The sequence below is a fragment of the Ctenocephalides felis genome, unplaced genomic scaffold (genome assembly GCF_003426905.1).
Source record: "Ctenocephalides felis isolate EL2017-DRISC unplaced genomic scaffold, ASM342690v1 CF-g0.4_SCAFFOLD_01170, whole genome shotgun sequence".
Taxonomy (NCBI): domain Eukaryota; kingdom Metazoa; phylum Arthropoda; class Insecta; order Siphonaptera; family Pulicidae; genus Ctenocephalides; species Ctenocephalides felis.
The window spans coordinates 48,187,355-48,215,313 of NW_020537324.1; the positions used below are offsets into that span (position 1 = coordinate 48,187,355).

At 33.6% G+C, this 27,959-nt stretch overlaps 2 protein-coding genes across 2 annotated transcripts; one reads left to right on the forward strand and one right to left on the reverse strand.

Annotated features, from left to right (window-relative positions):
* The first annotated feature begins 614 nt into the window (after positions 1-614).
* On the forward strand, positions 615-1,463 carry LOC113367331. The gene has a single exon (XM_026608943.1). It carries the CDS (start codon positions 615-617, stop codon positions 1,461-1,463), a length of 849 nt encoding a protein of 282 aa, XP_026464728.1.
* Positions 1,464-14,206: 12,743 nt separating this feature from the next.
* Positions 14,207-15,044, reverse strand: LOC113367333. Its single transcript, XM_026608944.1, has 2 exons — positions 14,897-15,044; positions 14,207-14,829 (listed from the first exon to the last, which is right to left on the reverse strand). The coding sequence occupies exons 1-2, from the start codon at positions 15,042-15,044 to the stop codon at positions 14,207-14,209; spliced, it is 771 nt and encodes a 256-aa protein (XP_026464729.1).
* Between the last annotated feature and the right edge of the window lie 12,915 nt (positions 15,045-27,959).

Consider the following 27,959-nt stretch of genomic DNA (forward strand, 5'->3'; position numbering starts at 1 on the left):
GGTGAGTAAAGAGGAATAATTGATAATAAACGTATCAAGAATATTTGTAATAAATCGTGCTTGCAGATGTATTTCACTTGGCTATGGAGAAGCTAAAAGAGGCCCAAAACCACTCCGATATCACATCGGACATATGGTTGCAGAAGGTCCAGAGACGTGAGCGTAAAAGAATTCACCACAGCAGTGGAGAGGAAGTTGAGATATAAGAGTGCAGCGACACTAGCTCTCCTACTATTGAAAAATAGTAGTAAAATGCTACACTAGCCTCCACACTATTAGGGACCCTAATGTGTGGAGGGGGTCAGGCTACCAGGTATATAACCAAAGCAGCTACCATCCTCGATCTCTTTTCTCTTCTACTGGTCGAGCAGGCAACACCTAGGAAAACTACGGAGTCCGGTTGGATGAATACCAAGAATACCAGAATTCAACCAAGAAGATTTTGTAAATTATTATAATTTTGTAATAAACTTTATTTTTCATTTATAGTGCCTTGATTTTTATATGTGGGACCACCCCACATAATTGGTGACCCCGACGCTGAATTGGACCACATAATTGGTGTGAGCTGAATTACTATAGAGCACCATCCGTACAGAAGACAATAAAAAACAATGAATAAAGACATGCTGGACACTAAAGGGGAACTGGATGCAATCTCACGCACACCGCATCTACCGCCATTTTTAAGTGAGAAACCGACATTGTGGTTCACAATAGCCGAAGCAATATTTTCTCGATGCCGCATCATCAATGACCTGGCTAAATATGAATTTGTAATAGCTCAGCTAGATTGCAAATATCTACTCCAGATAGAGGACGTGATAAATTCTCCGCCTGCAGAGAATAAATACATAAAACTAAAGGAGGAATTAATCAAAAGGCTATCAATTTCCGAACGGCAAAGGATAAGACAATTACTTTTGCAAGAAGAACTTGGTGATCGAAGTCCTTCTCAGTTCCTACGTCACCTTCGTTCATTGGTCGGAACAACTACAGTCGACAATTCACTCCTACGAGAAATCTGGATTCAACGACTACCGGTCCAGACTCAACAAATATTGCAAACCCAGATCAATGGAGACCTAGAAGAACTTGCATCGCTCGCCGACAAAATATGTGAGATTGCACAACCGCCAGTAGTCGCAGCAACTAGTAACAACCAACAGCAAGACATCATACAAAAACTAATTGATAAAAATGATCAACTAACACAGCGTGTGGAAGATCTTACAGAGCAATTAGCCAAGTTCACCTATCGTAGCAGACTCGACCTATCAGCAAATAGAAACCGTAGCCCATTTCGACAGCACAGGTCTAACCACTTCTTCAGGCCGAGAAGTACTTCTAGATCGCGCAACCGTAATACATTCTGTTGGTACCACGCCAAATTCGGAAAGAAGGCAAGAAAATGCGAGAGTCATTGTTCGTTCAGAGAGGAAAACTCCAACGGCAAGGAGTGATGGCGACCTATCCTTGCTCTTCATCAAGCCGTCGCCTCTTCATAAGTGATCGCAGAACTAAGGTACAGTTTTTGGTCGACACAGGTTCAGACGTTTGCGTGTATCCAAGGCGCTTAACTGCTAAACCTAATCCTCAACTAAACTATACTTTGTCTGCAGCCAATGGAACCAACATACGCACGTACGGGGATATTATTTTACAATTAGATTTTGGACTAAGAAGAAATTTTACTTGGAGATTCATCGTAGCAGACGTAACAATGCCTATACTTGGAGCAGACTTTTTGGCGTACTACAATATCATTATCGATATAAAGAATTCTCGTCTACATGACAACCTGACATCACTGTCATCTCCAGGATGTGTCACATTCTCTCGGATACAAAGTGTCAAGTCTATATTTGGAGATAGTGCATACAATAAATTATTAGCTGATTTTCCATCCATCACCAGACCATCAGGCTTGTGTCAAGAAAGCAAACACAAAACATTTCATTATATTAGAACCACTCCAGGACCTCCAGTTTCTTCTAGACCACGGCGCCTCAAGCCAGAATTACTTCGCGTAGCCAAAGAAGAATTTAAGAATATGGTAGAATTAGGCATTGCAAGACCCTCCGATAGTTCTTGGTCTTCACCTCTACATCTGACACAGAAAAAGGATTCGACGTGGCGTCCATGCGGAGATTATCGGCTACTCAACTCACGCACAATTCCAGACAAATATCCTGTTCGTCATATTGCGGACTACGCCCATAATTTAGCAGGATGTACTATATTTTCAGTGATCGACTTAGTAAAAGCCTTTCAGCAAATTCCAGTCCATCCTGATGATATTGCAAAAACAGCAATAATAACACCATTTGGGCTGTATGAATTCCCGTATATGACTTTTGGACTGAGGAATGCAGCACAAACATTTCAGCGATTTATAGATGACGTTACACAAGGTCTGGATTTTTGTTACGCATACTTAGATGATATTCTTATATCATCTACATCGCTAGAAGAACACCAAGATCATCTCCGCCAATTATTTCAACGCCTGAAAGACCACGGCGTTGTCATTAATCCAGCGAAATGCGTATTAGGTGCACCCAAAGTTACATTTCTTGGTTATGAAATTTCTAAAGATGGAACTTTGCCACCACAAGACCGTATCAACGATCTCCAAGAATATCCGCTACCGGCAACCTACTCAAAGCTGCGACGCTTCATAGGAATGATTAATTATTATCGAAGGTTTATTCCTCACATAGCTGAATTTCTTGCTCCGCTACACAAGCTGCTCTCAGGATCTACCAAATCTGGATCACAACCAATTTCTTGGACCCCACAGCTTCAAGATAACTTCGAGACTTGTAAGAAAGAATTGGCTAAAGCAACATTACTAGCACACCCAGTTCCAAATGCTCAAACAGCATTATTTAGCGATGTATCTAACCATTCTATCGGTGCAGTATTACAGCAGTACATCAATGGCACTTGGCAACCTTTGGGCTTCTTTTCAAAAAAAACTATCTGAGAAACAACAACTATGGCCAGCATATTATCGAGAACTTTTGGCTGGATATGAAGCAGTGCAACATTTTCAAAGCTTACTGGAAGGCAGACATTTCATTTGGTTTACTGACCACAAACCTTTAATTCACGCCTTTTCCCAACGAAAGGACAAGCTGCCGCCAATACAATTAAATCAATTAAGTTTTCTGTCGCAGTTTACAACAGATGTTCGCTATGTTAGTGGACAACAAAACATTGTAGCCGACGCTTTCTCAAGAGCAGAAGCCATAACATCGCCTTTGGATCACTCCGTTATTGCTAAATCGCAAGACGAAGATGAAGAACTGATAACGCTCTTAAAATCAGATACTGCTCTCAACCTGAAACGCATCGCTATTCCAGGAACCAAAGAGCAATTATATTGCGACATATCTCAAAATCGATTACGTCCTTATGTTCCTGCTGAACATAGACGACATATTTTTAATACTCTGCACAATCTATCTCATCCAGGTATAAAAACCACAACTAAACTCATTACGGATAGATTTGTTTGGCCTGACATCCGCAAGGATTGTAGAACCTGGGCTCGAAGCTGCATCTCATGTCAACGCTCCAAAATTGGTCGGCATATAGTCACACCACTTGGAGAGTTCAAAGTGCCACCCGCCAGATTTCTGCATGTTCACATTGACATTGTCGGACCACTTCCACAATCAAAAGGCTTCAAATACCTATTCACCGCTATAGACCGTTACACACGCTGGCTTGAAGTTTTTCCTCTATCAGATATTACCGCAGAAAGTGTAACCTGGGCTTTCCTGTATTCTTGGATTTCTCGCTTTGGTGTTCCTTCTCAAGTAACTAGCGACCAAGGACGGCAATTCTTTTCAGCTGTTTTTCAAGGAGTAACCAAACTACTAGGAATTTCCCACATTCCTACTACAGCATATCATCCGCAATCGAATGGATTGATTGAAAATGCTCACAGGCCACTGAAAACAGCCCTCATGTGCCATGCAGACCCGTCATGGATGGATTCTCTACCAATTATTTTATTAGGAATTCGAGCTTCTGTTAAAGAAGACATTAAAAGCAGCAGCGCCGAATTAGTATATGGAGAGCCGCTTCGTCTACCTGGCGAATTTTTAATCAGCACACGCAAGGAGATACCAACAAGCGATTTGTTGAGAAATCTACATCGACATTTCGAAACAATACATCCAACTCCTACATCTGCACATGGATCGAAAAAGACTTTTGTACATAAAGAACTAAGTAATGCAAAATTTGTATTCCTTAGGGAAGACGCTCTGCGACCAGCGCTTTCTTGTCCATACAGAGGTCCGTATGAAGTCATAGATCGAAACTCCAAAACATTGAAAATTAAAATTGGAGAACGCAATGTAAGAGTATCCATCGATCGTGTCAAGCCCGCTTTCACCACAGAAGACGACCAAAGTACGAGTTCAACTCCATCCAGCGCTACAGAACATACCTCCAATCAATATAGAACACGGTTTGGACGGGTAGTCCGTCCTCGCATCCAATAAAATTAATACAATTTTATTGACTCGCCAGGGAGGTATTGCAGCGACACTAGCTCTCCTACTATTGAAAAATAGTAGTAAAATGCTACACTAGCCTCCACACTATTAGGGACCCTAATGTGTGGAGGGGGTCAGGCTACCAGGTATATAACCAAAGCAGCTACCATCCTCGATCTCTTTTCTCTTCTACTGGTCGAGCAGGCAACACCTAGGAAAACTACGGAGTCCGGTTGGATGAATACCAAGAATACCAGAATTCAACCAAGAAGATTTTGTAAATTATTATAATTTTGTAATAAACTTTATTTTTCATTTATAGTGCCTTGATTTTTATATGTGGGACCACCCCACAAGAGCAAAGTATTTTACCACCACCACCTGAGACCCGGAAGTAAGTGAAAATATTAAATAAATTCAGTTTTTAATTGACACTAATTTATCTAAAAATACATTTTAGGTATTCAAGCTTCACCATCGATATAATACACACCTAGACCTGCTGCCAAAAGATTTATGTTTAATATTCGTAAAACTCTTAATAATAAATTTGAGAATTAACATATGTAATACATAATAATAAACTTAAGAATCACCTACATGTGGGATTTATGAAGCAGCTGGGAGCAGTAGTGTAGGAGCAGTAATGCAAATATATGTTATGAAGATAATAAAAAAGTTTAACGAATACAGATTCCCAAGAACAGATGAAAAGGAAAGATGACACAAAGAGGAGCTTTGAGAAAGTAAATATGCAGTTGCAGCAGATAAAAGGTAAGTTGCTTTGCTACTAATGAAATGTAATTATATATTATGAAGATAATGAAAGAGTTTAACAAATGCAGATTCTCAAGAACGAAGCCAGGATGAAACTAAAAGGAGCATGGCGAGGATTGAATTGCAAATTGGTAAGTTGCTACTAACATAATTTAAAAATATGTTATGTAGATAATAAGAGTTTAACAAATGCACATTCTCTAGAGGATGTCAACAGGAGAATAACAAAAAGCGAGGAGGAAACAGCGAAAAGAATTTCGAGGATGCAAATGCAATTGCAGCGGATTACTGAATTGCTTAATTCAGTGGTCAACAAACCGCTGCAAAGTAACGAAGAGGATGTTGACAATTGTGAAGAATTGTTTAGATTGTTGCCGGTGACAAATGATAACATATTGGTTTAATTTGAGGAATTCCTTAGAACTGAGACAACAAGACAGAGTTTGATAAATATATACTTATTCAAAATGGATGGTATAATGAGTATGTACTAATGATACGCTGTTTTTATTTTAAGAAAACACGACTTGCGCGTATTGGCGGGCATTGTCCAAGAGTGGCAACTGTTTCCTTATGCAGAACTATATTTACTGATGTGGTTGCCAAGGAGTACAGCTGGGCCGGGACCAAAGGAAAGAAGAATTTTTCAATACTGCAGTTAGTTAAATTGATAAAAGGTAATAATGATGTTCTTATATTAGTAAATAAAAAAAACTCTAAAATATGTGTATTAATTTTTTAAACCAACAATGATTTCAGAGATTGTTTGGTAGTTAAAGTTAAATGGTTTTTAAGGACATTAAAGTGTCGGAGGCTCAGGTAGGAGACTACGTTAGAGGATGGCTTCGTCACACACAGGACCGGTACAACAGGATCGAAGAGAAGACCAGAAGACAGGATTAGTTTTTAAGTTTAATTAAGTTTATTGGAATATTTAAGTTTATTGTAATAATTAGTTAAGTTTATTGTAATATTATAGTTAAGTTTTTCACTGTATTATTTTGTTAGGTTTATTGTATTATTTTATTAATTTAAGTTTATTATATACTTGTATATTGTAAGATTTTCATATAATATCATTTTGATAAAATATTACAGTAAAATGCTTCGATTTTTTTTTCATGAAAATAAATATGTTAATCTAGAATTGCATTTTTAATTCTTTAAATATTCATTTCAGATTATTTAATTCATTAAAAAAAATTTATTCACGTTCCATTTCTAACCCATTCGCCAAATTTGATCGAATCCATAATATATGCCAATAAGGTTGACTAATATAGCAACCGGGTTCGGACTTCGGTTCATTTCAGTGCGAAGATTGACCAAAATACACTATTATTCAAAAGAGATTGATAATTCAGTATTTTAACAAATGTTGCTCTAATAAGAGATTAAAAATTAAATAAAAAATAAAACATGTTTTATTATTGGTATGTTTATATATGTGTGTGTATATACACATATTTCAGTATAGAAAGCAACCTCACTAAATATATATATATATATACATATATATATATATATATATATATATATATATATATATATATACATATACATATATATATATACATATACACATATATATATATATATATATATATATATATATACCAAATAAAATATGTTGTGCCCCATCCAGCGACGGAGCCAACAAAATGTAGGTTCTTCCTGCTGCTAAGTATCAAGCTGGTACCAGAATGTGAAATGGAATCAGTAAAACAGATGAAGACTTTTGATGTTTACGTTTATTTCATGATTCTTTTATACTTTTCATATAACTTGAACACTGAACTTAAATATAACTCCATTGATTACTTTATATTACTCAAAATGACTGAATTTTATTATAACTGGATTACAACTGAACTATATTGATCTTAACCCATACTGATCTTGACCCATACTCATACTGACTCAAACTGACTGTTTATTGCATCATCCAGAACCTTAAATACTCCTTATCGGTATGACGCATTACTTTTCTAGAATGTTCGATATATGTGAGTCAGAAACTACGCTTTACTTGGTCGTAACGCACAGTTTGTGGTTTCAAAAGGAATTTAATCAACACTTGCAAGGTTACTGCAAGCTTACAATGTAACTATGAGCAATACTAACTGCGTCGTTCATATTCAGGCCGTTATATAGTAATTTATAATATTATTCATAAACGGTTCTATTGAAAAATGTTTTTATTAAGGGAACATACGTTTCGGGTCTAGATTTGACCCATCTTCAGTGCATACAAATAAATTTAAAAAAATGTTTTTTAAAAAAATAACACAAAGAAACAACACAAAATTGTAACGAGAAAATAAATATGAAATAAAAAATTGAAAAGACGTCAAGTTATGAAAATTTTGAAAATTGTAAAATTAAAATAAATAATATGTTTTATTATAAAAAGCTTATTCCAAACGAATACACATAACTCAGTGTCCAAACTAACATGTTCGTTTGGAATAAGCTTTTTTATAATAAAACATATTATTTATTTTAATTTTACAATTTTCAAAATTTTCATAACTTGACGTCTTTTCAATTTTTTATTTCATATTTATTTTTTTGTTATATCAATTTTGTATTGTTTCATTTTTCAATAAAACCGTTTTTTAATTATTGGATGGATGCCCAAGAAACAATTTTATCATATTATTTCACCATCTGAAGAAAAACCTCTCGCTATATATATATATATATATATATATATATATATATATATATATATATATATATATATATATAGTAAGTATATATATATTTATATATATATATATATATATATATATATATACACATATGCATAATATTTCAGGATAGAAAGCAACCTTACTAAATACCTAACCTAAAAATATACCTCGATATTTTAACGTATAAAGACCTTTTTAAACGCTTTAAGTTCTTAATATATAAAATCTTTTTACGAACTTTAGGTTACTAAATCTGCTCTACGCATGTCGTAAATGCCCTGGGAAGGTCTTGCACTTATATGGCGTTAGGGCTTAATACATAGTTTTTTTTTATCTTTTACCGCGTTTTGGGGAAGGCGCTGTAGAACATAAAAAGGTTTTAAATTTCGACACGGGTTACAAGTTAAACTAGAAGGTAGGGCTATGCAAATCACACAATACAAAACATTCATTTGTAGCCTAAAATCAAAGTTTTTTACAGTCACGTTTTGTCCCTGTTTGCATTTGTTAAACTCTATTTGAAGATTTAAAAACCTGCTTAGAGGAAACTTACATTGAATTGGTACACTCTCTTCAAATAGACTTTAACATAAATATAACTAGTTGTGAATTTAAAATATATACCGACAAGCAGTTTCGTGGGAAAGTTCTTTTTATGGAAACCCTAATATTATTTGTTTGATAAACATAACTTGATATATGTAACTTAAAAAATTTATGAAATTATACCATGTGAAAGATGAAACTGAAATAAAAGTAGTGCACTTGCTGGTAAAGTGGTATTCATAAATCGTTCAGATATTAAAAATAAAATATTCCATTAGAGTTTGCATGGCACAAACAACAACATAAAAAGAAAATAAATGTAATATTAAAATATTACAAAAAAATGGAATGTATAAAGAACCAGAAAATATCGATAAAGTATTTTAGTTTCTAATACATATAATAATATAAAAATAGGAACTTCACCCACTACAAAATGTGCAGCATCTTGTATGCTCAAAAATAAATCTTATACCGCGCAAAATATGTGTATGTGAAAAATATGATGGTAAGTAGAAACATGTGAATGTATAATTATAAGACAAAATACTTTGTTTTACCTATATATACCAAAAATATAATATGTGCTCTTATATTATTATTTATAATGATTGTAATTATATTATTAAATTGATTTATATAATTTTACATTCAAATTACCACATCGATATATTAATTTGTATGTATTGTTGATATGTTTTTGAGTGTCTGTTGTTTTCCAATTTGAAATATTGGTCAAAAACAAGGACAATACTATTACATTTTACGCATTTCATGATGCGTTGCCTGTTGAATATTAAAAATTAGTTAAATGTATTTTATTGCTTGGGCAAATAGTAATTAACTATTCTCCAAAATTTTCTCAACATTTGCAATTGTGAATACAAATTGTTAATATAGGTTTTAAATATAGTGAAATGAGTAACGAGATCGATTTTATTCAGCTTCACTTTTTATTTTTATAATATCCATGCTGCATCTCATTTCCATCATATGACTTCACAAATTTAGTGATATATGTTAAACCTATAAATAATTTGTGGAAGATTGGAAATAACTTGTCCCAGAGTTCAGGTGTTCTTGTATTCAAGAAATAATTATCAATGGACACGTTTGAAGGTTTTGATGAATTTGAAATTGAGGAAGTGTGCCTTTATTCAGCCTTAAGGCAAGATGATAGCATTTTATGTGTGAGTTTAAATATTTAATAAAGTAGAAAATAATATATATATATATATATATAATCATAGTGCCATTTTCTGCTATAACAGTAATCCGAGAACTTTCTTTGAAATTATAATTTTAAAAAACCACTTACCTGGTATAGGTAAACTCATTTTCTTTGCTGAATGAGTACGAGAGCGATTTTATTTATGAGTAAAATCGATCAGTGAAGCTGCAGCTTCACTTTTTATTTTTATAATATTCATTCTGCATCTCATATATCCATTTCCATCATATGATTTCACAAATTTAGTGATATATGTTAAACCAATAAATAATTTGTCGAAGATTGGAAATAACTTGTCCCAGAGATCAGGTAAGTCAGATGAAGGTTCCAAGATTTGGTTATCATAACTTAGCAAATCAGTATTCACGACTGAGTTATTTCTGCAAGTATTAAAATATCTTCGTTTGTCTTTGATTGTGATTGTCACCGATTTAAAAGTCTTTGACTATACTAAGACTGCCATTTTATTGAACACGTTGTGTAATTATATGAAAATCGATAATCTCTTATGCCCACGCTCTTTCTATTGGGTCAAAAACTATTTTCACAATAAGTACGATAAGTTTGAAGGTCTTTGACTAGATTGAAAGCTTCGCAAAATTTCCAACAAAACAGACGTTTCAAGACAGTCGTCAGTCTGGCGTATCAATCCAATTATTAGTATTGATAGTATCATAATGGTCATTAAAAATCCATTTCCTCTGGGCATTATCGCATCTGAATCTGGGTATTCTAGAAGAAATGTCCAAAATTTTAAAAATTCCAAGAATAATGTTCTGATCCCATCTCATTTGATATTTGAACCATAATTATTATATACATATATTGTGAAAATTGTACAAATATCGTATATTATCACGAACTTCTCATATTATGTACATATTTGTCTGTGCCAAGTTTGACTTTTTTCATGACATGTTTTAGACTCATGTTATTTCATGGAGAAGCAAAACTATGCATCATTTGCTTTATATCACATTAAGACTTTGTTTCGCATTGAAATAATATGACTAAACATTTAAATTGTTTCACTTCCAATAATACTTATTTGTTCTTCATGTGGGGGCTATAAAATAGCAATTTGATATCATGATATTATCAGTCGTTATTAGTATTAACCCACTTTCACGATCTATCGTTGATAAATTAAGATAATTATATCTATAAATTCTTTTCTTAACTGCTTTAATATGAAGCAGTTTATGGATTGAAACAGTTTTGGTATAGTTTGTTATTGTTTATTCGCCGTGAAATATAGGTACAATATTTATATCGTGCTGTATATCTCTCCTGGCTGCCGGATGGTAGAATAGGCCGTTTGCTTCGATGGCGGGTTCTTTTATTCAGGCCTGAGACGGCCATCTTGATGCGTGCGCATTCCCAAATGCTGCAGGCCCGTATTTAGTGCAGGGCTGTATTTGGGTGTCGCCGCACAGCCCCCTACGGTGAAAAAGAAAGAAAATTATTATTCTTTGTAATTCTGAAATCGTACCTGCCGTCCTCGTCTTGTTGTATATTTTTCAGATGTGACGTGCTCTGCTGTTGTGCATTCTTCGGCAGTCGTGTATGCAGGCTTCAGTCTGTCTTTAGAAAAGGATTTAGGCTGGCCCAAAACGTCCAGTTTAAAAGTCTTGTCTCCTCTTTCCAAAACCTTGTAAGGTCCTTTATAAGGTTGCGTCAGAGTCGGCTTTATCATATCTTGCCTGACGAAAACATGATTAGACTTGTCCAGGTCTTTATGGATAAAACTCTTTTTCGGGCTATGAGATGACGTAGGCTGTGGCTTTAAATTTCTAAAGATCCTATGTAATTTATCCATGACGGTTGTAGTTGATATGCCCGTGTGATCTTTAAAAAATTGACCAGGAAGTCTCAAAGGTACTCCATAGGTGAGTTCTGCGCTAGAATTTTTTAAGTCTTCTTTAACAGCTGAGCGAAGTCCTAATAATACCCATGGTAAAGCCTCTATCCATGAATGATCCTCATGGCACATTAGAGCTGCTTTCAATGTCCTGTGTACTGTCTCGATTAAACCATTTGATTGCGGGTGATAAGCTGATGTTCGTATCAATTGGGTTCCACATGCTTGTGCGACATTTCGAAATAGTGAGGCGTCAAACTGTCTTCCTCTGTCACTCGTGACTTGTGCTGGAACTCCGAAGCGTGAGACCCAACATAAAAGAAATGCATGTGTTACCGTTTCTGATGTAATGTCCGGCATTGGATATGCTTCAACCCATCGAGTGTATCGGTCTGCATGAACCTTGATGTTGGCACATTGAATTCCTTAATGGGTGTTACGGTATGCCTGCTTACTTTACTCCGCTGACATTTCAAACATTCTCTGGACCAAACCTTACAGTCCCGGCGGATGTTTGACCAAACGAAGCGCTGTGTCACTAGTTTTATTGTTGGTCTAGGTCCTGGGTGACTTAAATTATGCAGGCTATCAAAAATTTTCTTTCTTAGACTTACAGGTACAAATGGTCGTTCTCTTCCTTGAGATGTATCGCAGTATATGGAGTAGTTTGTTCCTGGAATTTTTCGTTTCTTAAGTTGTAAGGCCGTTTTCATCGATAAATATTGTTTAAGCTCCTGGTCCTCCTTTTGCGCTTTTGCTATCTCGGTAATTTCCAAATGGAAACTGATTGATTCAATTCTAGAAAACAAATCAGCCGGAATATTCTTTGTCCCGCTCACATGTCTAACATCTGTCGTGAATTGTGACATATATGTTATCTGATTGAGTTGAACTGGTGGTAGGCGGTCGTGTTTTTGCTGAAAAACATACATAAGTGGTTTGTGGTCGGTGAACCAAATAAAGTTACGACCAATGATTTGATTTTTGAAGTATTGGAATGCTTTATACCCTGCTAAAAGCTCGCGGTAGTACGTTGGCCACGTTCTTTGTTTTTCAGAAATTTTCTTCGAAAAATAAGCGAGAGGTTTCCATTCACCGTTTGTATATTGTTGTAGCACTGCACCCACGGATTTGTCTGAAGCGTCTGTAAATAAAGCAAGTTCTGCATCCGGCAATGGATGTGTTAGTAAGGTAGCTTCAGCGAGATTCTTCTTACAAGCTTCGAAAGCTGCTGTAAGTTTTTCATCCCAGTCAATTTGGCTTGTGTCCTTCGATTTAGGTTTTGATAATAAAACTTGTAAATCTGCTTGGTATCTGGCAGCACTCGGACAAAATTTTCGATAAAAGTTTATCATGCCTAAGAATCTCCTTAATCCTTTTATAGTTTTTGGTTTTGGAAAATTTAACAATGCGGTTATCCTCTCTTTTGGGGGTTTTGTACCATGCTCCGTAATGCAGTATCCTAGGAATGTAACTTCCTTAGCGCCTAGAATGCATTTAGATGGGTTTACTACTATACCATAATCTGCTAAACGTTGGAACAACCTACGGAGATGGTGTTCATGTTGTTCTTCACTTTTGGATGCGATTAGAATATCATCAATATATGGAAAACAAAAATCTAATCCACTGGTTACTTCGTCCATAAATCTTTGGAAAGTTTGCGCTGCGTTACGTAGGCCGAATGTCATAAAGGGGAACTTAAATAAACCAAAAGGTGTTGTAATTGCCGTCTTGGGAATATCTTCATCGTAAACAGGTATCTGCTGGTATGCTTTCTTAAGGTCTATTATTGAAAATATGTTACAACCTGATAAGTGTTGTGAGTAGTCACTCATGAGCCTGACTGGGTACCTAACCGGGATTGTTCTTGCATTTAATGCTCGGTAGTCTCCACATGGTCTCCATGCATCGTCTTTCTTTTGGACTAGATGTAACGGTGATGACCAAGGGCTACTTGATGGTCGGGCAGTACCTAATTGCACCATTTCTTCAAATTCCTGTTTGGCAATTTTTAACAGCTGAGTTTTTAATGGACGGGTTCGTGCTACCACTGGTGGACCAGGCGAGGTTTTGATATAATGTACTGTTGTATGTTTTATTTGACGTGGAAGTCCTGGCGGTCGCGTCAAAGAAGGAAATTCTTTAAAAATTTCACTAAACTTTGATTTGATATTAACAGTTTTAATGCTTCCCTTTTGAATGGTTCCTTTGTTTATTGTCTTTACCTGTAGGTTTGTAGTACCGTCTACTAGTCTTGAATTCTTTGTGTCGACAATTATGTTGTAATATGACAGAAAATCTGCGCCTATTATGGGTGTTGACACATCAGCAATAACAAAATTCCAGATGAATTTGCGCCTTAGACCTAAGTCGAGATTCAACTGTATATCGCCATATGTACGGATCTCGGTATTGTTTGCTGCAGACAGTTTGTAATCGGACTCGAAAACTTTGCGTTGTACAAACATACGTGGGCATATACACAGATCACTACCTGTGTCTATCAAAAATTGTACTTTGGTTGGTTTATCTGAGATGAACATGCGGCGTGAAAGTGCTTGACAAACACTTGCCGCATTTAGTGCCTGTCTTCTTCGTTTCCCGACATTTTGCATGGTTGCGTGCATTTCTTAGCTTTGTCTCCATATTTAAAGTGGTACCAGCACGTATCAAATCTTTGCCTATTACCATTTCTTTGGCGTGAAAAACTTCTGGTGCGCGAGATTTTCCTAGAACGAGAATTATGCCGAAATCTAGGACGTCTATTTTGCAATTCAGCTATCATTTTTGTTAGGTCTTCTACGCGTTTTAATAATTCAGACGTTGTACCGTCGGTAAGGCTTGTGGCAGCTACTGTTGGACCGATGTTAACCTCACCGATGCTATCTGCTATGGCGGCCAGGTCTTCAATTTTCATGGTCGGATGTGCCTTTAATATTTGTTGTGTATGCGTAGGTAATCTTTGTAGCCACAAGGTTCTTAAAATGTTCTCATCTAGTAGTGGACCGGCCAATGATGTTAGATGTCGTAAAAATTGCGACGGTTTTCGATCACCCAGTTCCTCTTGCTGTAGCAACCTTCGAATCTTTTGGTCCTGTGACTGTGATAAACGTTGTATTATTTCTTTCTTTAACTTAGTATAGGGCTCGACTTTCGGTGGATTTAATATTATATCTTCCACTTCACTGGCTAATTTGTCATCTAAATATGATAATATAAATTCATATTTGACATCTTCTGTTTTTATTCGTGATCGATTAAAATGTGCCTCGATTAAAATGTGCCTCGATCATCGCAAACCATAATTGAGGTTTTTCATACCAAAATGTTGGTATAGGCCTCGCAATTCCATGTGATACGCCTGCATTTGCGTCGTTTGGATTTTCTGATTTCACTGTCTTATCTTCTTCACTCATTTCACAAATAATTGAGAAAAACAAATTAAATATTCACTAAAAAAAAAATGTCACTGAATGTTCAAAAAAAAAGGAAAATTACACTTCTTATAAAAAAAAAATAAAAAATGTTTTTGAATCTTGAATAATAAACTTAAGTTAATACACTATTGTTCTGTTTTACTCACGTCACTAACTATTATATCACGTCGGGTTCACCAATGAAGCAGTTTATGGATTGAAACAGTTTTGGTATAGTTTGTTATTGTTTATTCGCCGTGAAATATAGGTACAATATTTATATCGTGCTGTATATCTCTCCTGGCTGCCGGATGGTAGAATAGGCCGTTTGCTTCGATGGCGGGTTCTTTTATTCAGGCCTGAGACGGCCATCTTGATGCGTGCGCATTCCCAAATGCTGCAGGCCCGTATTTAATGCAGGGCTGTATTTGGGTGTCCCCAAATACAGTAATTAATAACCCCCTTTTTACTTTAATTCAATAGTCCATTATATTTTGTTTCTTCAACGTAATTTTTCATTATTATCATATTATTTTATTTATAACACTACTATTACCATAATCTTATTTTTCACCTGTTATTCAATATTTTCCCATTTGTTTTGTTAGCATTCAGCAATTAAAATTTCTATCCAAACCCTATACATTTGAACAAATTTTATATATTCAAAGACGACACATATTTAATATAAAAAACACATAATTTAAAAAAAACTACCAACACTTTACATCAACAATACAATACTTAATTTCAATAGTTTTTTTGTACTTGAAATGATGCGCAGATCTTTAAGATTAATTTTTGTCCAACAAGAAACTCATAAACAAATAAAATTATGTATGTTCAAACAGTAGCACTATTGAACTAAAGAACTAAACTATTTAATATCCGTGAGTATCCGTAAGTGTAAGCTCAAGTAGTGGCACATGTAAGTATAATTATAAATGAATAAAAAAAAAGCCAATCGCAAACCATTTACCGATTTTCTGGAACACGAGTTATGCTTTTATGTGATGGATTTCCATGCAAAACCTTACCAAAGGAGAACACAAGATACAATATTATTTAAATTAAATATAATTTACTAAGTAGTTATAATTTTTCAGGTTATGTTTTTCGTACATTTTCTTATTTTATTTTATTCCATAATGCCCTAATAATTCATTCTCAACAAAACAATTGCAACAAAAGTTTTTCAAGCTTGTACCAATAGTTTATGAAAAAGCATCAGTATTGTACTGAATCGCGTTTCCATTCACAAACTTTTGAAAATTATCAACTTTTTGATTTAAAATTTGTTGTACCTTTCTCTTAGATGCATCAGTAAAATTTTTAAGTTTACTCATTTTATTCTCGGATTAAAAACAAACACAATTACACTTCGATCAGTAAAGAAATAATGCGGAACATGTTGGTAAAATATAACCTATATGAAAAATAAAACAAGCATGAAGTGTTCTTCATACCGAACTGAGTTATTTTTTTGACACTGTTTGTAAAGTTGGTGATAGTGGCGAACTTCATGTGTAAGCGTTCATTAATTGATAATGGCGAAAATGTTTGTGCCCGACCAAAATGATCATTTCTATTTGGGAGTTCATTTGATATACGCCACTACAAAAAAAAAGAAAAAAGAGAAATATGGAAACGCCTAAAACATGAGTATAATTATAATTTATAATTAATATATGTTACATGATGGAGGTACTGTCGTCGTTCCACCATCTTCTAGGCACACGCTTTAATGGGTTCGTTACATCCGAGCCAATCTGAAACTGTTTCAAACTAGACCGAACCAGGCTTACTTGATTGTATTCGGTGGTATTCGGTACAAATCGGAATTCGTTTGCAGATTATTTACGCCCGTTCATCATTCGATGTTTGATTACAGATAAGGAATAAGTTTTGAAAAAGTTTTTGTAATATTAAAATATAATAAGTTTTTTTATAATATTAAAATAGTATTTTGTCGAATTCAGAACTTTAGAACAGTTTGCAGTTTTTTTTAATTTAGTTAGTATAGTGCAATTTTTATTTAAAATGAATGATGAATTTTTTTACGATTTTAAAAAGTACGATGACAACGATGATTTAGATTTATTAAAATTTGTGGAAGTTGAAAGAAATAAAGGTTATCTTGGTAAGTAAAATGCAATCTGTTACTAAAAAATTTTATAAATTATGTTGTAATATTATTTTTAACTATTAATAAAACAATCACTATCATAAATATGTTTAGTGATTATTCAAAAATTTATTCAATGTGGCTATAGACGGTAATCTTATTTTGGCAGATGATAATCTTATTTTGGCAGACGCTAATCTTATTTTGGTAGTGGTTCCATTGTATGATGAGGCACAGTTTATGGAATACTTTAGAGTGAGCAGAAATGTTTGTAAACAAATATCTGACCGATACAAGGCTAGTGCAATCCACAATTTAAATACATATGTAATATATGGAAAAATAAGTGCTTTACATCAGGTTTAAGAATGGCTGAATGGGACGTAGGAGAAACGAGTTGCGTATGAAATTTTTAAGGGAGGGACAATATAAGCAATCAGAAATTTCCAACAATATTAAACGTAATAGGATTCTCCGTGAAAATTATGCTTATAAGCAGTTAGAAAATAACAAAAATACCGTACGTAATAAAATTCTCCGCCAAAATTATCAGTATAAAATGAGCGAAAATTATCGAAATATCAGCCAAAATAGCGAGTTAAGATCTAACAAACCATATCGCACAAACGAATTGACAAATAACATCAAGCGAAATGTACATTTACAAGAAAATTATTTGTATAGACATCGGGAAAACGAGCGAAATAAGATACGCAATAACAAGTTAAGAAAGTATCAAAATTATTCACGAAAACCGAAATAATATTTTTCGTAATAGGGTATTGCGTCGAAACAGAGAATTTAGATTAAATGGAAACCATGTTAATATAGAACGCATGAGAACTAATCGTGAAATCGCGCATTATAAAAAGAACGAAAATTTAAAAAATATCGCTCGAATGAGAAGGTCACGGTGCGACAATGTCGCTTATAGAAAGGAACTAAATAATAATGCCAAACATAAAACGAAAAACAGGGAACTAGATTTAATAAAATACCGGGAAAATATGTATCACCGATTGAGAAAATTTGAAAATCGTGATCCATTCGCACAGCTGCAGCTAAAGTACATTGAATTTAGAGCGGAAACTCCCTCATATATTTGCTGTTGCTGCGAAGGACTGTTTTTTAAACATTCTGTCTTGAAATTTAATGAAACAGCAATCATCAATAAAATTCAATAAATTAATGATAAAAGAAAGGGCACGCACGTTTTATTAGATGCGAATCAATTAATGTCCTGTATTTATAACTTTCCTAGCGAATATATTTGTAGTACATGCAAAAAATATGCAAATCGTGGTGAAGTTTACAAATTAGCCACCAGCAACGACTTGCAATTTACGAAAATACCTGATTGCTTAAAACGATTGACAGATTTACAAGAACGAATGGTGGCTCCAATACTCAAAATTTCATGCAAATTCGGGCTCTAAAACCTTATGCTTTAAATCCCCAGTTAGGATTGAAAGGAAGCGTTGTTAATATATCTATCCAAATAAACGATATTTTAAATGTTCTCACGAGCAAATTCAATCAAATGAAAACTTTTCAAATTAGATTAAAACGAAATGTCAGTCATAAGAGCGATTATATGTTTGAATCTGTAAGACCGGGCTTAATTTGTGAGGCGCTAAGATATTTAGTTACGACACCTTTGTATTTAAAATATAATGTGCAGGTAGATATAAAATATCTAGACAACTTTGAATACAATATTGAAAATGTAGATTTCATTGTGGATGATAAAGATATTTTTGATGATGAATTAACGGAATCAGTCACCCATGAGGAAGATAATAATTCATCAGCACTACTCATTATTGATTTCACACAAATAAATAATGATGAAGTCTTGCTCATTGATAATAATGCTAATGTAGCAAATTCATCAATGATAAGCATAATTGCTCCAGGTCAGAGCAAATAGCCGTTGCCTTGGCACAAAATGGAAGATTTGGGTGAGTTAGGTTTTCCCAAATTATTTGGTGGCCATTCATTTTCTTCATCTGAAAGTATATCATATAAAGATCGCGCCCGTTCAGAAGTTATGCGCTTTGATCGGCGATCATGTATTCCGACTCGTATCTTATTTATGGCAAAAAAAAGTCTCGAGGTTGCCTGCATGTCAAATATAAATATATGTTTAAGGCGATCAAAAAAAAAAAGATGCGAATACAATAAAAATATATCTCTACGCGAAGCGTATGCATTGAATTATAATACGAAAACTCATTGATTAGGAACGATCCAGTTACTTGCGCCAGATATTTTGACCACAAAGTTAACAAATTTATGTGGTTGCTGCGATAAACAAACAGTATTTTCGGCGAGTACGAGGTGGTATACAGCTACGAACGAGTCGAGTTCCAACAGCGCGGCAACCCCCATGAGCACATATTACTATGTCTAAATAATGCACCAAAATATGAGACAAATTGTGATGAAAGCAATAATAAAAATTTTATTGATTCATTACGTCTCAATATAATCCTGATAATTCCTGTTTCAAACTGCAAATACATAAACATGGAAGGACATGTTACAAAGGACAGCGAAACAAGGAATACCGTTTCCATATTCCATATCCAGGTATGAAAAGGACAATGATATTAGAGCCGCTAAGTAAAGATGAAAAATCAACTAAACAATATAAAACAATACGCGATCTAATAAAAAAGAGTGCGCGTAAGGATCACACGCGATTGAAGTAAAACTTTTAATATTGTACGAGTAGGCAATTAAGATAAAAAAAACATCATATTTGAATTTTAAAAATCATTTGTTAAAAATCACATAACATCAATAACACAGTTTAAAAGAACAACGATAGATTAATTGCTATCATATTTCATATATGGTCAGAATACATTCTGACGGCTTAACATTTTCAGTGCACCGTGCCTTGGCGCTAGTGATGGGCGTTGAAACAACGAACGGTTATTTTCAACCGTTTCTTCTTCGTTAACTAACTAACCGTTTCGTCGCAACGAAATAACTAGTTGAAAATCAACTGGTTTCAAAGTAGTCGAAAACATGGCCAGTTAGTTATTATTCAACGATATAGAAATTCGTTCGTTGCGACGAAAAGTTGTCAAAAACGAACGTACGCAGGTACCTAAAACCTAGGTTTGACGCCAGAAAGGATCAACAAATACTATAAAAATCACTTATTGTTAGGTCCGGGTATATATTAAAAGAAACTTGCAACATGCGCCAAATCGTTTAATTTTAGAAAATCAATTACATTCATTATAGTTTTCAATGGTTAATATTTTTTCATAAAATTCTCATAGCATTTGTCTTGTAATAATTTTTTTAAACTAAACCTGAAAATTGATTTTTTTTTTCATAACATTTTTCTATAACTATATATTTTTATATTGCTATTTTTATATAACATGTAAATTCGATGTTTTAGTATATGGCTTTGCTGTAATGAAAATATTTAAGTTTTTTGAATTAAACCTTAGTATTAATAATAATAAATGTGATATATATATATATATATATATATACATATATATGTGTGTGTGTGTGTAATAAATGTGACAATTCACATTTATTTCTTTTTATTCATCAAATCAGTTGACAACGTCAACTTGACTTTTATAAGAGCAAACTTCATATTACCAACTTTCAATGAAACAGTTATTTCAACTATCAGTTTCTTAACGTTGCCAGCGTTGAATCGTTAAAAATAACTAATAGTTGAAAAATAACTAGTTATTTAACTAGTTGACGAAACCCCGATAACCGTTTCGTTTCGTTGACGGCAAAACGACCCACCCCTACTTGGCGCCGGGTATTGTGTTACAATTCTTAGAAAATTGCAGCCTCTGGGCTGTGTCATTCGCACAAGGGCTCATTTTTTGTACCTAAATACATCCTGTATGAACACTGTCTCCAGTAATATTTAAAGTTAGTCTAGACAATACAGCAGAACAGTCAACAAGTATATTCAATCACCGCTATATTTGTATAATTTGAAGATATTATATAGATTTTATACCAATCACAGTGTTTTTATTCAGTAAGATTCAAATTTGGAACGGTTATCGTCAGATAACAATTATTTACTTACAGTCCGCTTTATTATTAATTACTGATGGTAGCCAGCCCAACCATTGGTCATCTTCGAGCCGTATATTAAGTTTGTTATAAATACAACTAGTGCCCGGTTAGTGCTTTATATAGTGAATACCGGTTAATTAATAGAACTTTGTACGGATTATTTACTGGCATAAATTCTGTGTTTGTGTTAAATTTTGATTGGTGGTGTGTTATGAGCACGTAATTTGCACGTATCGCGATAAACTGTGATAATATTTAATAAGTGCAAGTGTTTTCCTGCCAATTAATTCTACGTGTTGTTTTGTGATCTAATATCCGAGACGGTGGTGCATTTTTTTAAACCAGAGAGTTGACTTCAATCTTTTATATTTTCCTGGACATCCGGCACACCAGATCAATTTTCTGATAGATCAGCAACTGAAATTATCTTCGATTAATATTGAGACTCAATATTTTTGGTAACTTGGTATTTGCATCCAGAGTGCTGACTTCATCTCTTTATTTATTTATTTATTTATTTATTAATTTTACAAGCCGTCGGTATAATATTTAATATTATAATAAGGCTTAAGTCAATATTTTATAGGTTTAATATAATTTAATTAATTATTAGCTATTTAATTACTTAATTTATTTACTATAAACCTATTTATATTTACTTAATTATAATTTTTTTTTTTTTTAATATAACTAGTTTGTTTGTTACAAGTGTTTTTTAAAAATTTAATAAGTAATTTTAATAAGCTTTACAATACATACTTTTACAATATTAACAAATTTTAGGTTATTTTATGATATTTTAACAAATTTGAGTATCTTATATTATTATAATTATTATTATTTTAATATTATCATTATCATTTTTATTATTATTGTTAAATATTTTTACAATTTTTTTTCTTTTACAAATTTTTAGGTATTTTGATAAAGGAAATATTTTGTTTCACAATTTTTAAGTGTTTTTAAATATAAGTTTTTGGTTAACTAATTATTAAGTATTTTAACAATAACAGTCGAAATAAAAAAATTAAAATTTTGTTTCACAATTTTAAAGTGTTTTGAATTATAAGTTTTTATAAAAGAACCAGCTCATACTTTCCTGGACAGCGTGCTAACCAGGCCAACCCAATACCAGAAACATTCAGCTGAATCCAGAGTGCTGACTTTGAGGATCTTCCTGAAGAGCAGCTCATACTTTCCTGGACCAATTTCACCACTACGGTTGTAATCGTTGTTTATTTATCTTTATATTTACTTTACTGATTATTATTTGTTATTGTCATTTTTAACTAATACTTGTTCGTAAACTCTGTATTTATTTTATATTTAGCTATACTTAATTTATATTATAAGCATTAACATTCTGTAACAATCATTTTTATACATTTGTAACAGTTAACGCGTCAGGTATTAGATAGTTTATTTAACAAAAAGTTCAATCATTGTAAACTATAATCAGTCAGATTTTAAATAACCTAAAATAGCAGAAGTGAAAAAACTATTAAGAAAATGCGCATACATTAAATCAATCTTCGAAAAATTAGTGAATATCGATTTTATAATAACATGCTAGAAAATGTAAAAAAACGTCTCGATACCAAATATTTAGAATTCGAGAAAATATTAGAGGAATTAGGTTACTCGGATGATTATTCAGATTAAACGTCAGTGATTCAAACTTTATATGAAACCGTATCGTACAAAATTGACAGATTAATAGCGGAATCATCTAATCTAGCAAAATTTAAAGTATCTGCCGAAGCGCAAATAAAACTGCCCAATATACATATCCCGCAATTTAACGGCTCTTATAAAGATTGGACGGGATTTAAGGACTTATTTGTATCAACAATTAATGACAAATCATTAACCGATGTCCAAAAATTTTATTATTTAAAGGGACATCTTATCGGGAATGCCGCTGAGGCTATTAATAATTTGCAACTAAGCGACGCTAATTTCAAAGTAGCGTGGGATACATTAACAAGTAAATTTGAAAACAAATGTGTCATAACTTATACATTTTTATAACAATTTATTGATATTCCGAAACTGTTAAAAATTACTAAAGACACTTTAAAGACCTTCATTAATTCCGCTCAACAAATTATTAATTCCCTTAAGGCTTTGGACATCGGTGTCGATAATTGGGATACCTTACTTACATTTTTGCTATTGAATAGACTGGATTTCTCTATGCAACTTAAATTCAATTTTAATAGAGCGCACAAAAATCTGCCGACGCTAAACAAATTATTTACCTTTCTTGAACAAAGTCGGGCGGCGTTAGAAATTTCTTACGGTCTTGAATCGGAAACGAGTAATAAAAATATAATTGTAAAAAAGCGCACATTTTTTTCTAAAGAAGAAATTAGTTCTAAATCATGCCCGTTATGTAAGGATAACCATGTCATTAATAATTGTGCACAATTTTTAAGTATGACGGTAGACGACAGATTAATATTTATATCGCAAAACAATATGTGTACAAATTGTCTCCGAAAGGGACACATTCAGAAAAGGTGTTTCGCGCGGTTTCATTGTAAAAATTGCCCCAAACGTCATAATACTCTATTACATTCAAAGAAAGAAAATGAACCTAGCGCCTTATCTAGTGTAGATAAACCTGGAACTTCGACTGCTACAGCATCGCATGTTATGCACACCAACATAGATTTTAATTGCACTATTTTGCCTACTGTTACTCTAGTTATTCGAGATGTAAACAACAAACCTCTTAAAATACGAGCCTTATTAGATTCAGGTTCAGAAGTTAGTATCATAACGAAAAATCTTGCTAATAAACTCGGGTTTAAATTACATAATTCAAATTTACTCTTAAGTGGCGTTGACGGCGCATCAGTTCGATCTGGTAACTTTATTGCACAATTTCAAATAGTAGTGGCAGTTTTCAGAAAAAATCAAAATTCGTCGTCTTGAATAAAATATCAAACTATTTGTCGTCACAGTACATAGAGAGATCTAGATTTTCCTTACCAAAAAATATATATTTGTCAGATCAAAATTTTAATAAGCCAGACGAAGTTGAGTTGTTAATCGGTGTCGACATATTTTTTGAAATTCTTTTAAATGAGAAAATTATACTCGGGCAGGACAAACCGATTTTACAAAATACTGTCTTTGGTTGGGCTATAGCAGGAAATTTTCGAAATAATTCTGGCCCGGTTGAAAAAGTTTCCGTTAATCATGTTCGGATAGAAAAGTCCAGTGCTGACGTAAATCTTGGTTTATCATTACAACAAATTAAACGTAATTTTTCTGAAGGGATTTTGATAAGACTCGCATAGATGTTGATTCACATATAACATCTGCCAAATATTCTTTAATTGGAGTACTTTATATGGGTTCAAAATTTCAACAATGCGAGATTCTGATAAAATTTACAGGTTACAAATCAATTTTTGTGGCTGATATAGTTAAGATATCTCGTCAAATTCGGGTTAGAGAAGAAGACCAAAATTTACAACGCATTTTGTGGCGTGAAGTACGAAACTTTAAAATATTTTAAACTCACAGCTGTCAAATACGGAACCGCCTGCGCTACATACTTGGCAATACGGTGTTTGCACAAATTAATAAGCGACGAAAGTTCGGCTTATCCACTTGCCTGTACTGCGCTGTTAAAAATATGGTACACAAACGATTTAATAATGGGTTTCGAAACTTTAAAACAGTCAGTTGATTTAAAATAAGAATTAATAGCATCATTTTTCAGGGAAAATTTGACCCACCACATTTGGGCCGCAAATGATGATAATATTTTAAGATTAACTTCATTAGAAACCGAGCATTCTAAAAATTTTGATATAAGGAATGATAAAAATTTTGTAAAATTATTGAGACTTTATTGGAGTCGCGTTTCAGATTCATTCCAAAGATGTTCTAATGAAGTAATTATAGGACTAAAATTAATTAAAGACAATATTTTATCATCAATCGCAAATACTTTTGAGCCACTTGTTTTGACTTCTTCCTTTGCGGTAAGTGCAAAAATAATTATACAAGAATTGTGGCAATTAGAAATAAATTGGCGACATGTTCAATCGGCAGATAATCAATCTTGCTGACCTTATTTCACGTGTTAAGCTACGCAAATGCCATCTTGGGGGGTATGGTGGACCACATCGATTAAGATTGAACACATATTCTTGGCCAGAAACATATAAAGTTAATGAAGCTATCAATTGGCCTAAGCGGAAGTTTATTCGATATACTTTCCTGTGTACCTTTTCTAACAAAAGCTTCGATAATTTCTCTAGTTTGAATAATTTGCAAATTGTTATTGCCTTTTGCTTGACGCGTTGACTGCTTTTCGTGAACCCACTGTTGTATATAAATATTGACACACTTTCATTATGGCAAAATCTAACTGGATTAAGAAATATGTTTTGGAAAAAATGGTGTATAAAATATTTAAGTTTGTTACAAAACGTTGCAAATGGCAATTAGGAACACCTGATATTATAAATGATGTAAATAAAATAAATTAGTAAGTTAGTAAAGGAGGATAACTTGCCACCTCTAAGTTATTAGGCCGTATCACAAACGTAAATCCCGGTACTGATGGTAAAGTACGCATAGTAACCGTAAAAACCAAAGCTGGAATTTACGTGCGGCTTATAACAAGAATATGTCCACTACCAATTGGAGATTTTAATTAATAATTTTACTTAGTTATGTTACCTCTACCACTTTTATTAAATATATCATTGTTAAATCCTTATCAACTATGTTAATTAAGAAATCTAGTATTAAGATAGGATTTCTTTGGCTTTATTGCTAAAAAATCTATTTTTCACTGGTATCAATATACCATGAAACTAACATTATACTAATTGTTAGCTTTGTTTAGAAATATTTCATAAGGGCAGGCGAGTGCGCGCGACACTCCTTCGCTGTAGTGCCTTTTTGTGTGCATGTGTTGTGTGTATGTGACCCACACGAGGGCAAACAGCCACTTGTGACGGGTGACAGGGAGTGTCGCGCAGTTTCGTGCAATACACAACACACGAAATAGCCACGATCCGACACGATGCGCCACGATACTCTACGACACTGCGCGAACGTCGCACGGCCTGAGTCGCGAGTCATACTTATTAATGTGTGATCATTGAAATAAGTTGTAAGTAGAAATCGCGAAATGGAAACTGAAAATAAAGAAACTGGTAATTTTCAATTTATTTATATATATATATATATATATATATATATATATAATCTCTCTATAATATCTTATAATATCTATATAATCTCATTTTCTGTAGTCTTAACTAAAGATGTTGCAAAGGTGTTGAAATTCTCCACGTTGCAAACGATACCCGTGGTGTACGTACTGATTTTATTCACGGGTAGTCACAAAAAATCAAAAATGGAATAAATGACAATGTAAGTAATTTAAATCCAATTCTTTATTGTTCAGGACGTGTACACATTTCTATTTTTTACTGTGATAGATTTAATACTGAAAATCCGAGGCCGGACGGTGTCGGGGACGTCGCCTGGACCACAATCTACTTGGGACATGCAGTGGCATTATGTGCCATTGCATATGACAATGAAGGTATAAATATAAATATACGAACTAAAAAATCTAAATCTTATATATAAGTATATATAAGGAACTTATATACAAATTTAAGCAATTTTTCATTATGATTTTTCTTATGGCAGATTGTGAGCTCAAGATAGTTGGAGAAGTGTTGAACAAAATTCAGGCAGCAATCAGAGCAGAGTGGAAGACGGTGGCTTTGCTGCCGTTTGAAATGTCATACCACACAAATATATTTATTGACCTATTCAATAAAATAATGATAAATACTGAGGGCGTTAGCCTTCAAATTTATCTTGACAAGGTAATGTAGCATTTATATAATATTATATAAATACATTCGTAAATATACTTAGCTATAAGTTGTTATAATATTATTACTTTAGTCCCGGTACGATGCCGTAAATTGGAGAGGCTCAGTACGCGGTGGACGGGGCAGAAAAACTCAGCGCGGCAGAAAGCGAAACAATTTCCTCCCTTCTGGAGGCAGTAGCAGCAGCTTCCGTGGCAACAGAGGCAACAGAGGCAACAAAGGCAACAAAGGCAACAGAGCCAACAGAGGCAACAGAGGCAACAGAGGCAACAGAGGCAGCAGAGGCAGCAGAGGCCACCGCGGTGGTCGTGGTCGAGGCCAGTCTCACCAGAACCAGAATGCCAGTGACCTTACCAAAGAAAAATTTGATTTAGCGTCTTCCATCATCAAAACATTAATAAATTTTACATAAAATAATAATACATAAAATAGATTAAATAGGTAGAATAGATTCAATAATTATATTTTTTTAGAATTTTGTAATGAAGAGTAGCTAAATAAACTGTATAGAATTTCTTATTATTCTCTTTTTCTTATTATTTTCTTAGAATTTTCTAATGAAGGGTAGCTGCATAAACTGTGTAGAGTTTCTTATTATTCATTAACAATACATTTTCGACTTTATATATACTCCAATTGAAAAATTGGCAGCATTGTTGCGTGCTGCTTGTGTGTGTGTGTGTGTGTGATTTGACACATCGGTTACAGAAAATATAATTTATTATGATGTGATCTTTAATAAGTTTCTGGTGTTTTTTGCTCATACGTATGATTTTGTCGAAAATACTCAATATAATACAATATGATGAGTTAATTAAATTGGATATAATTGTG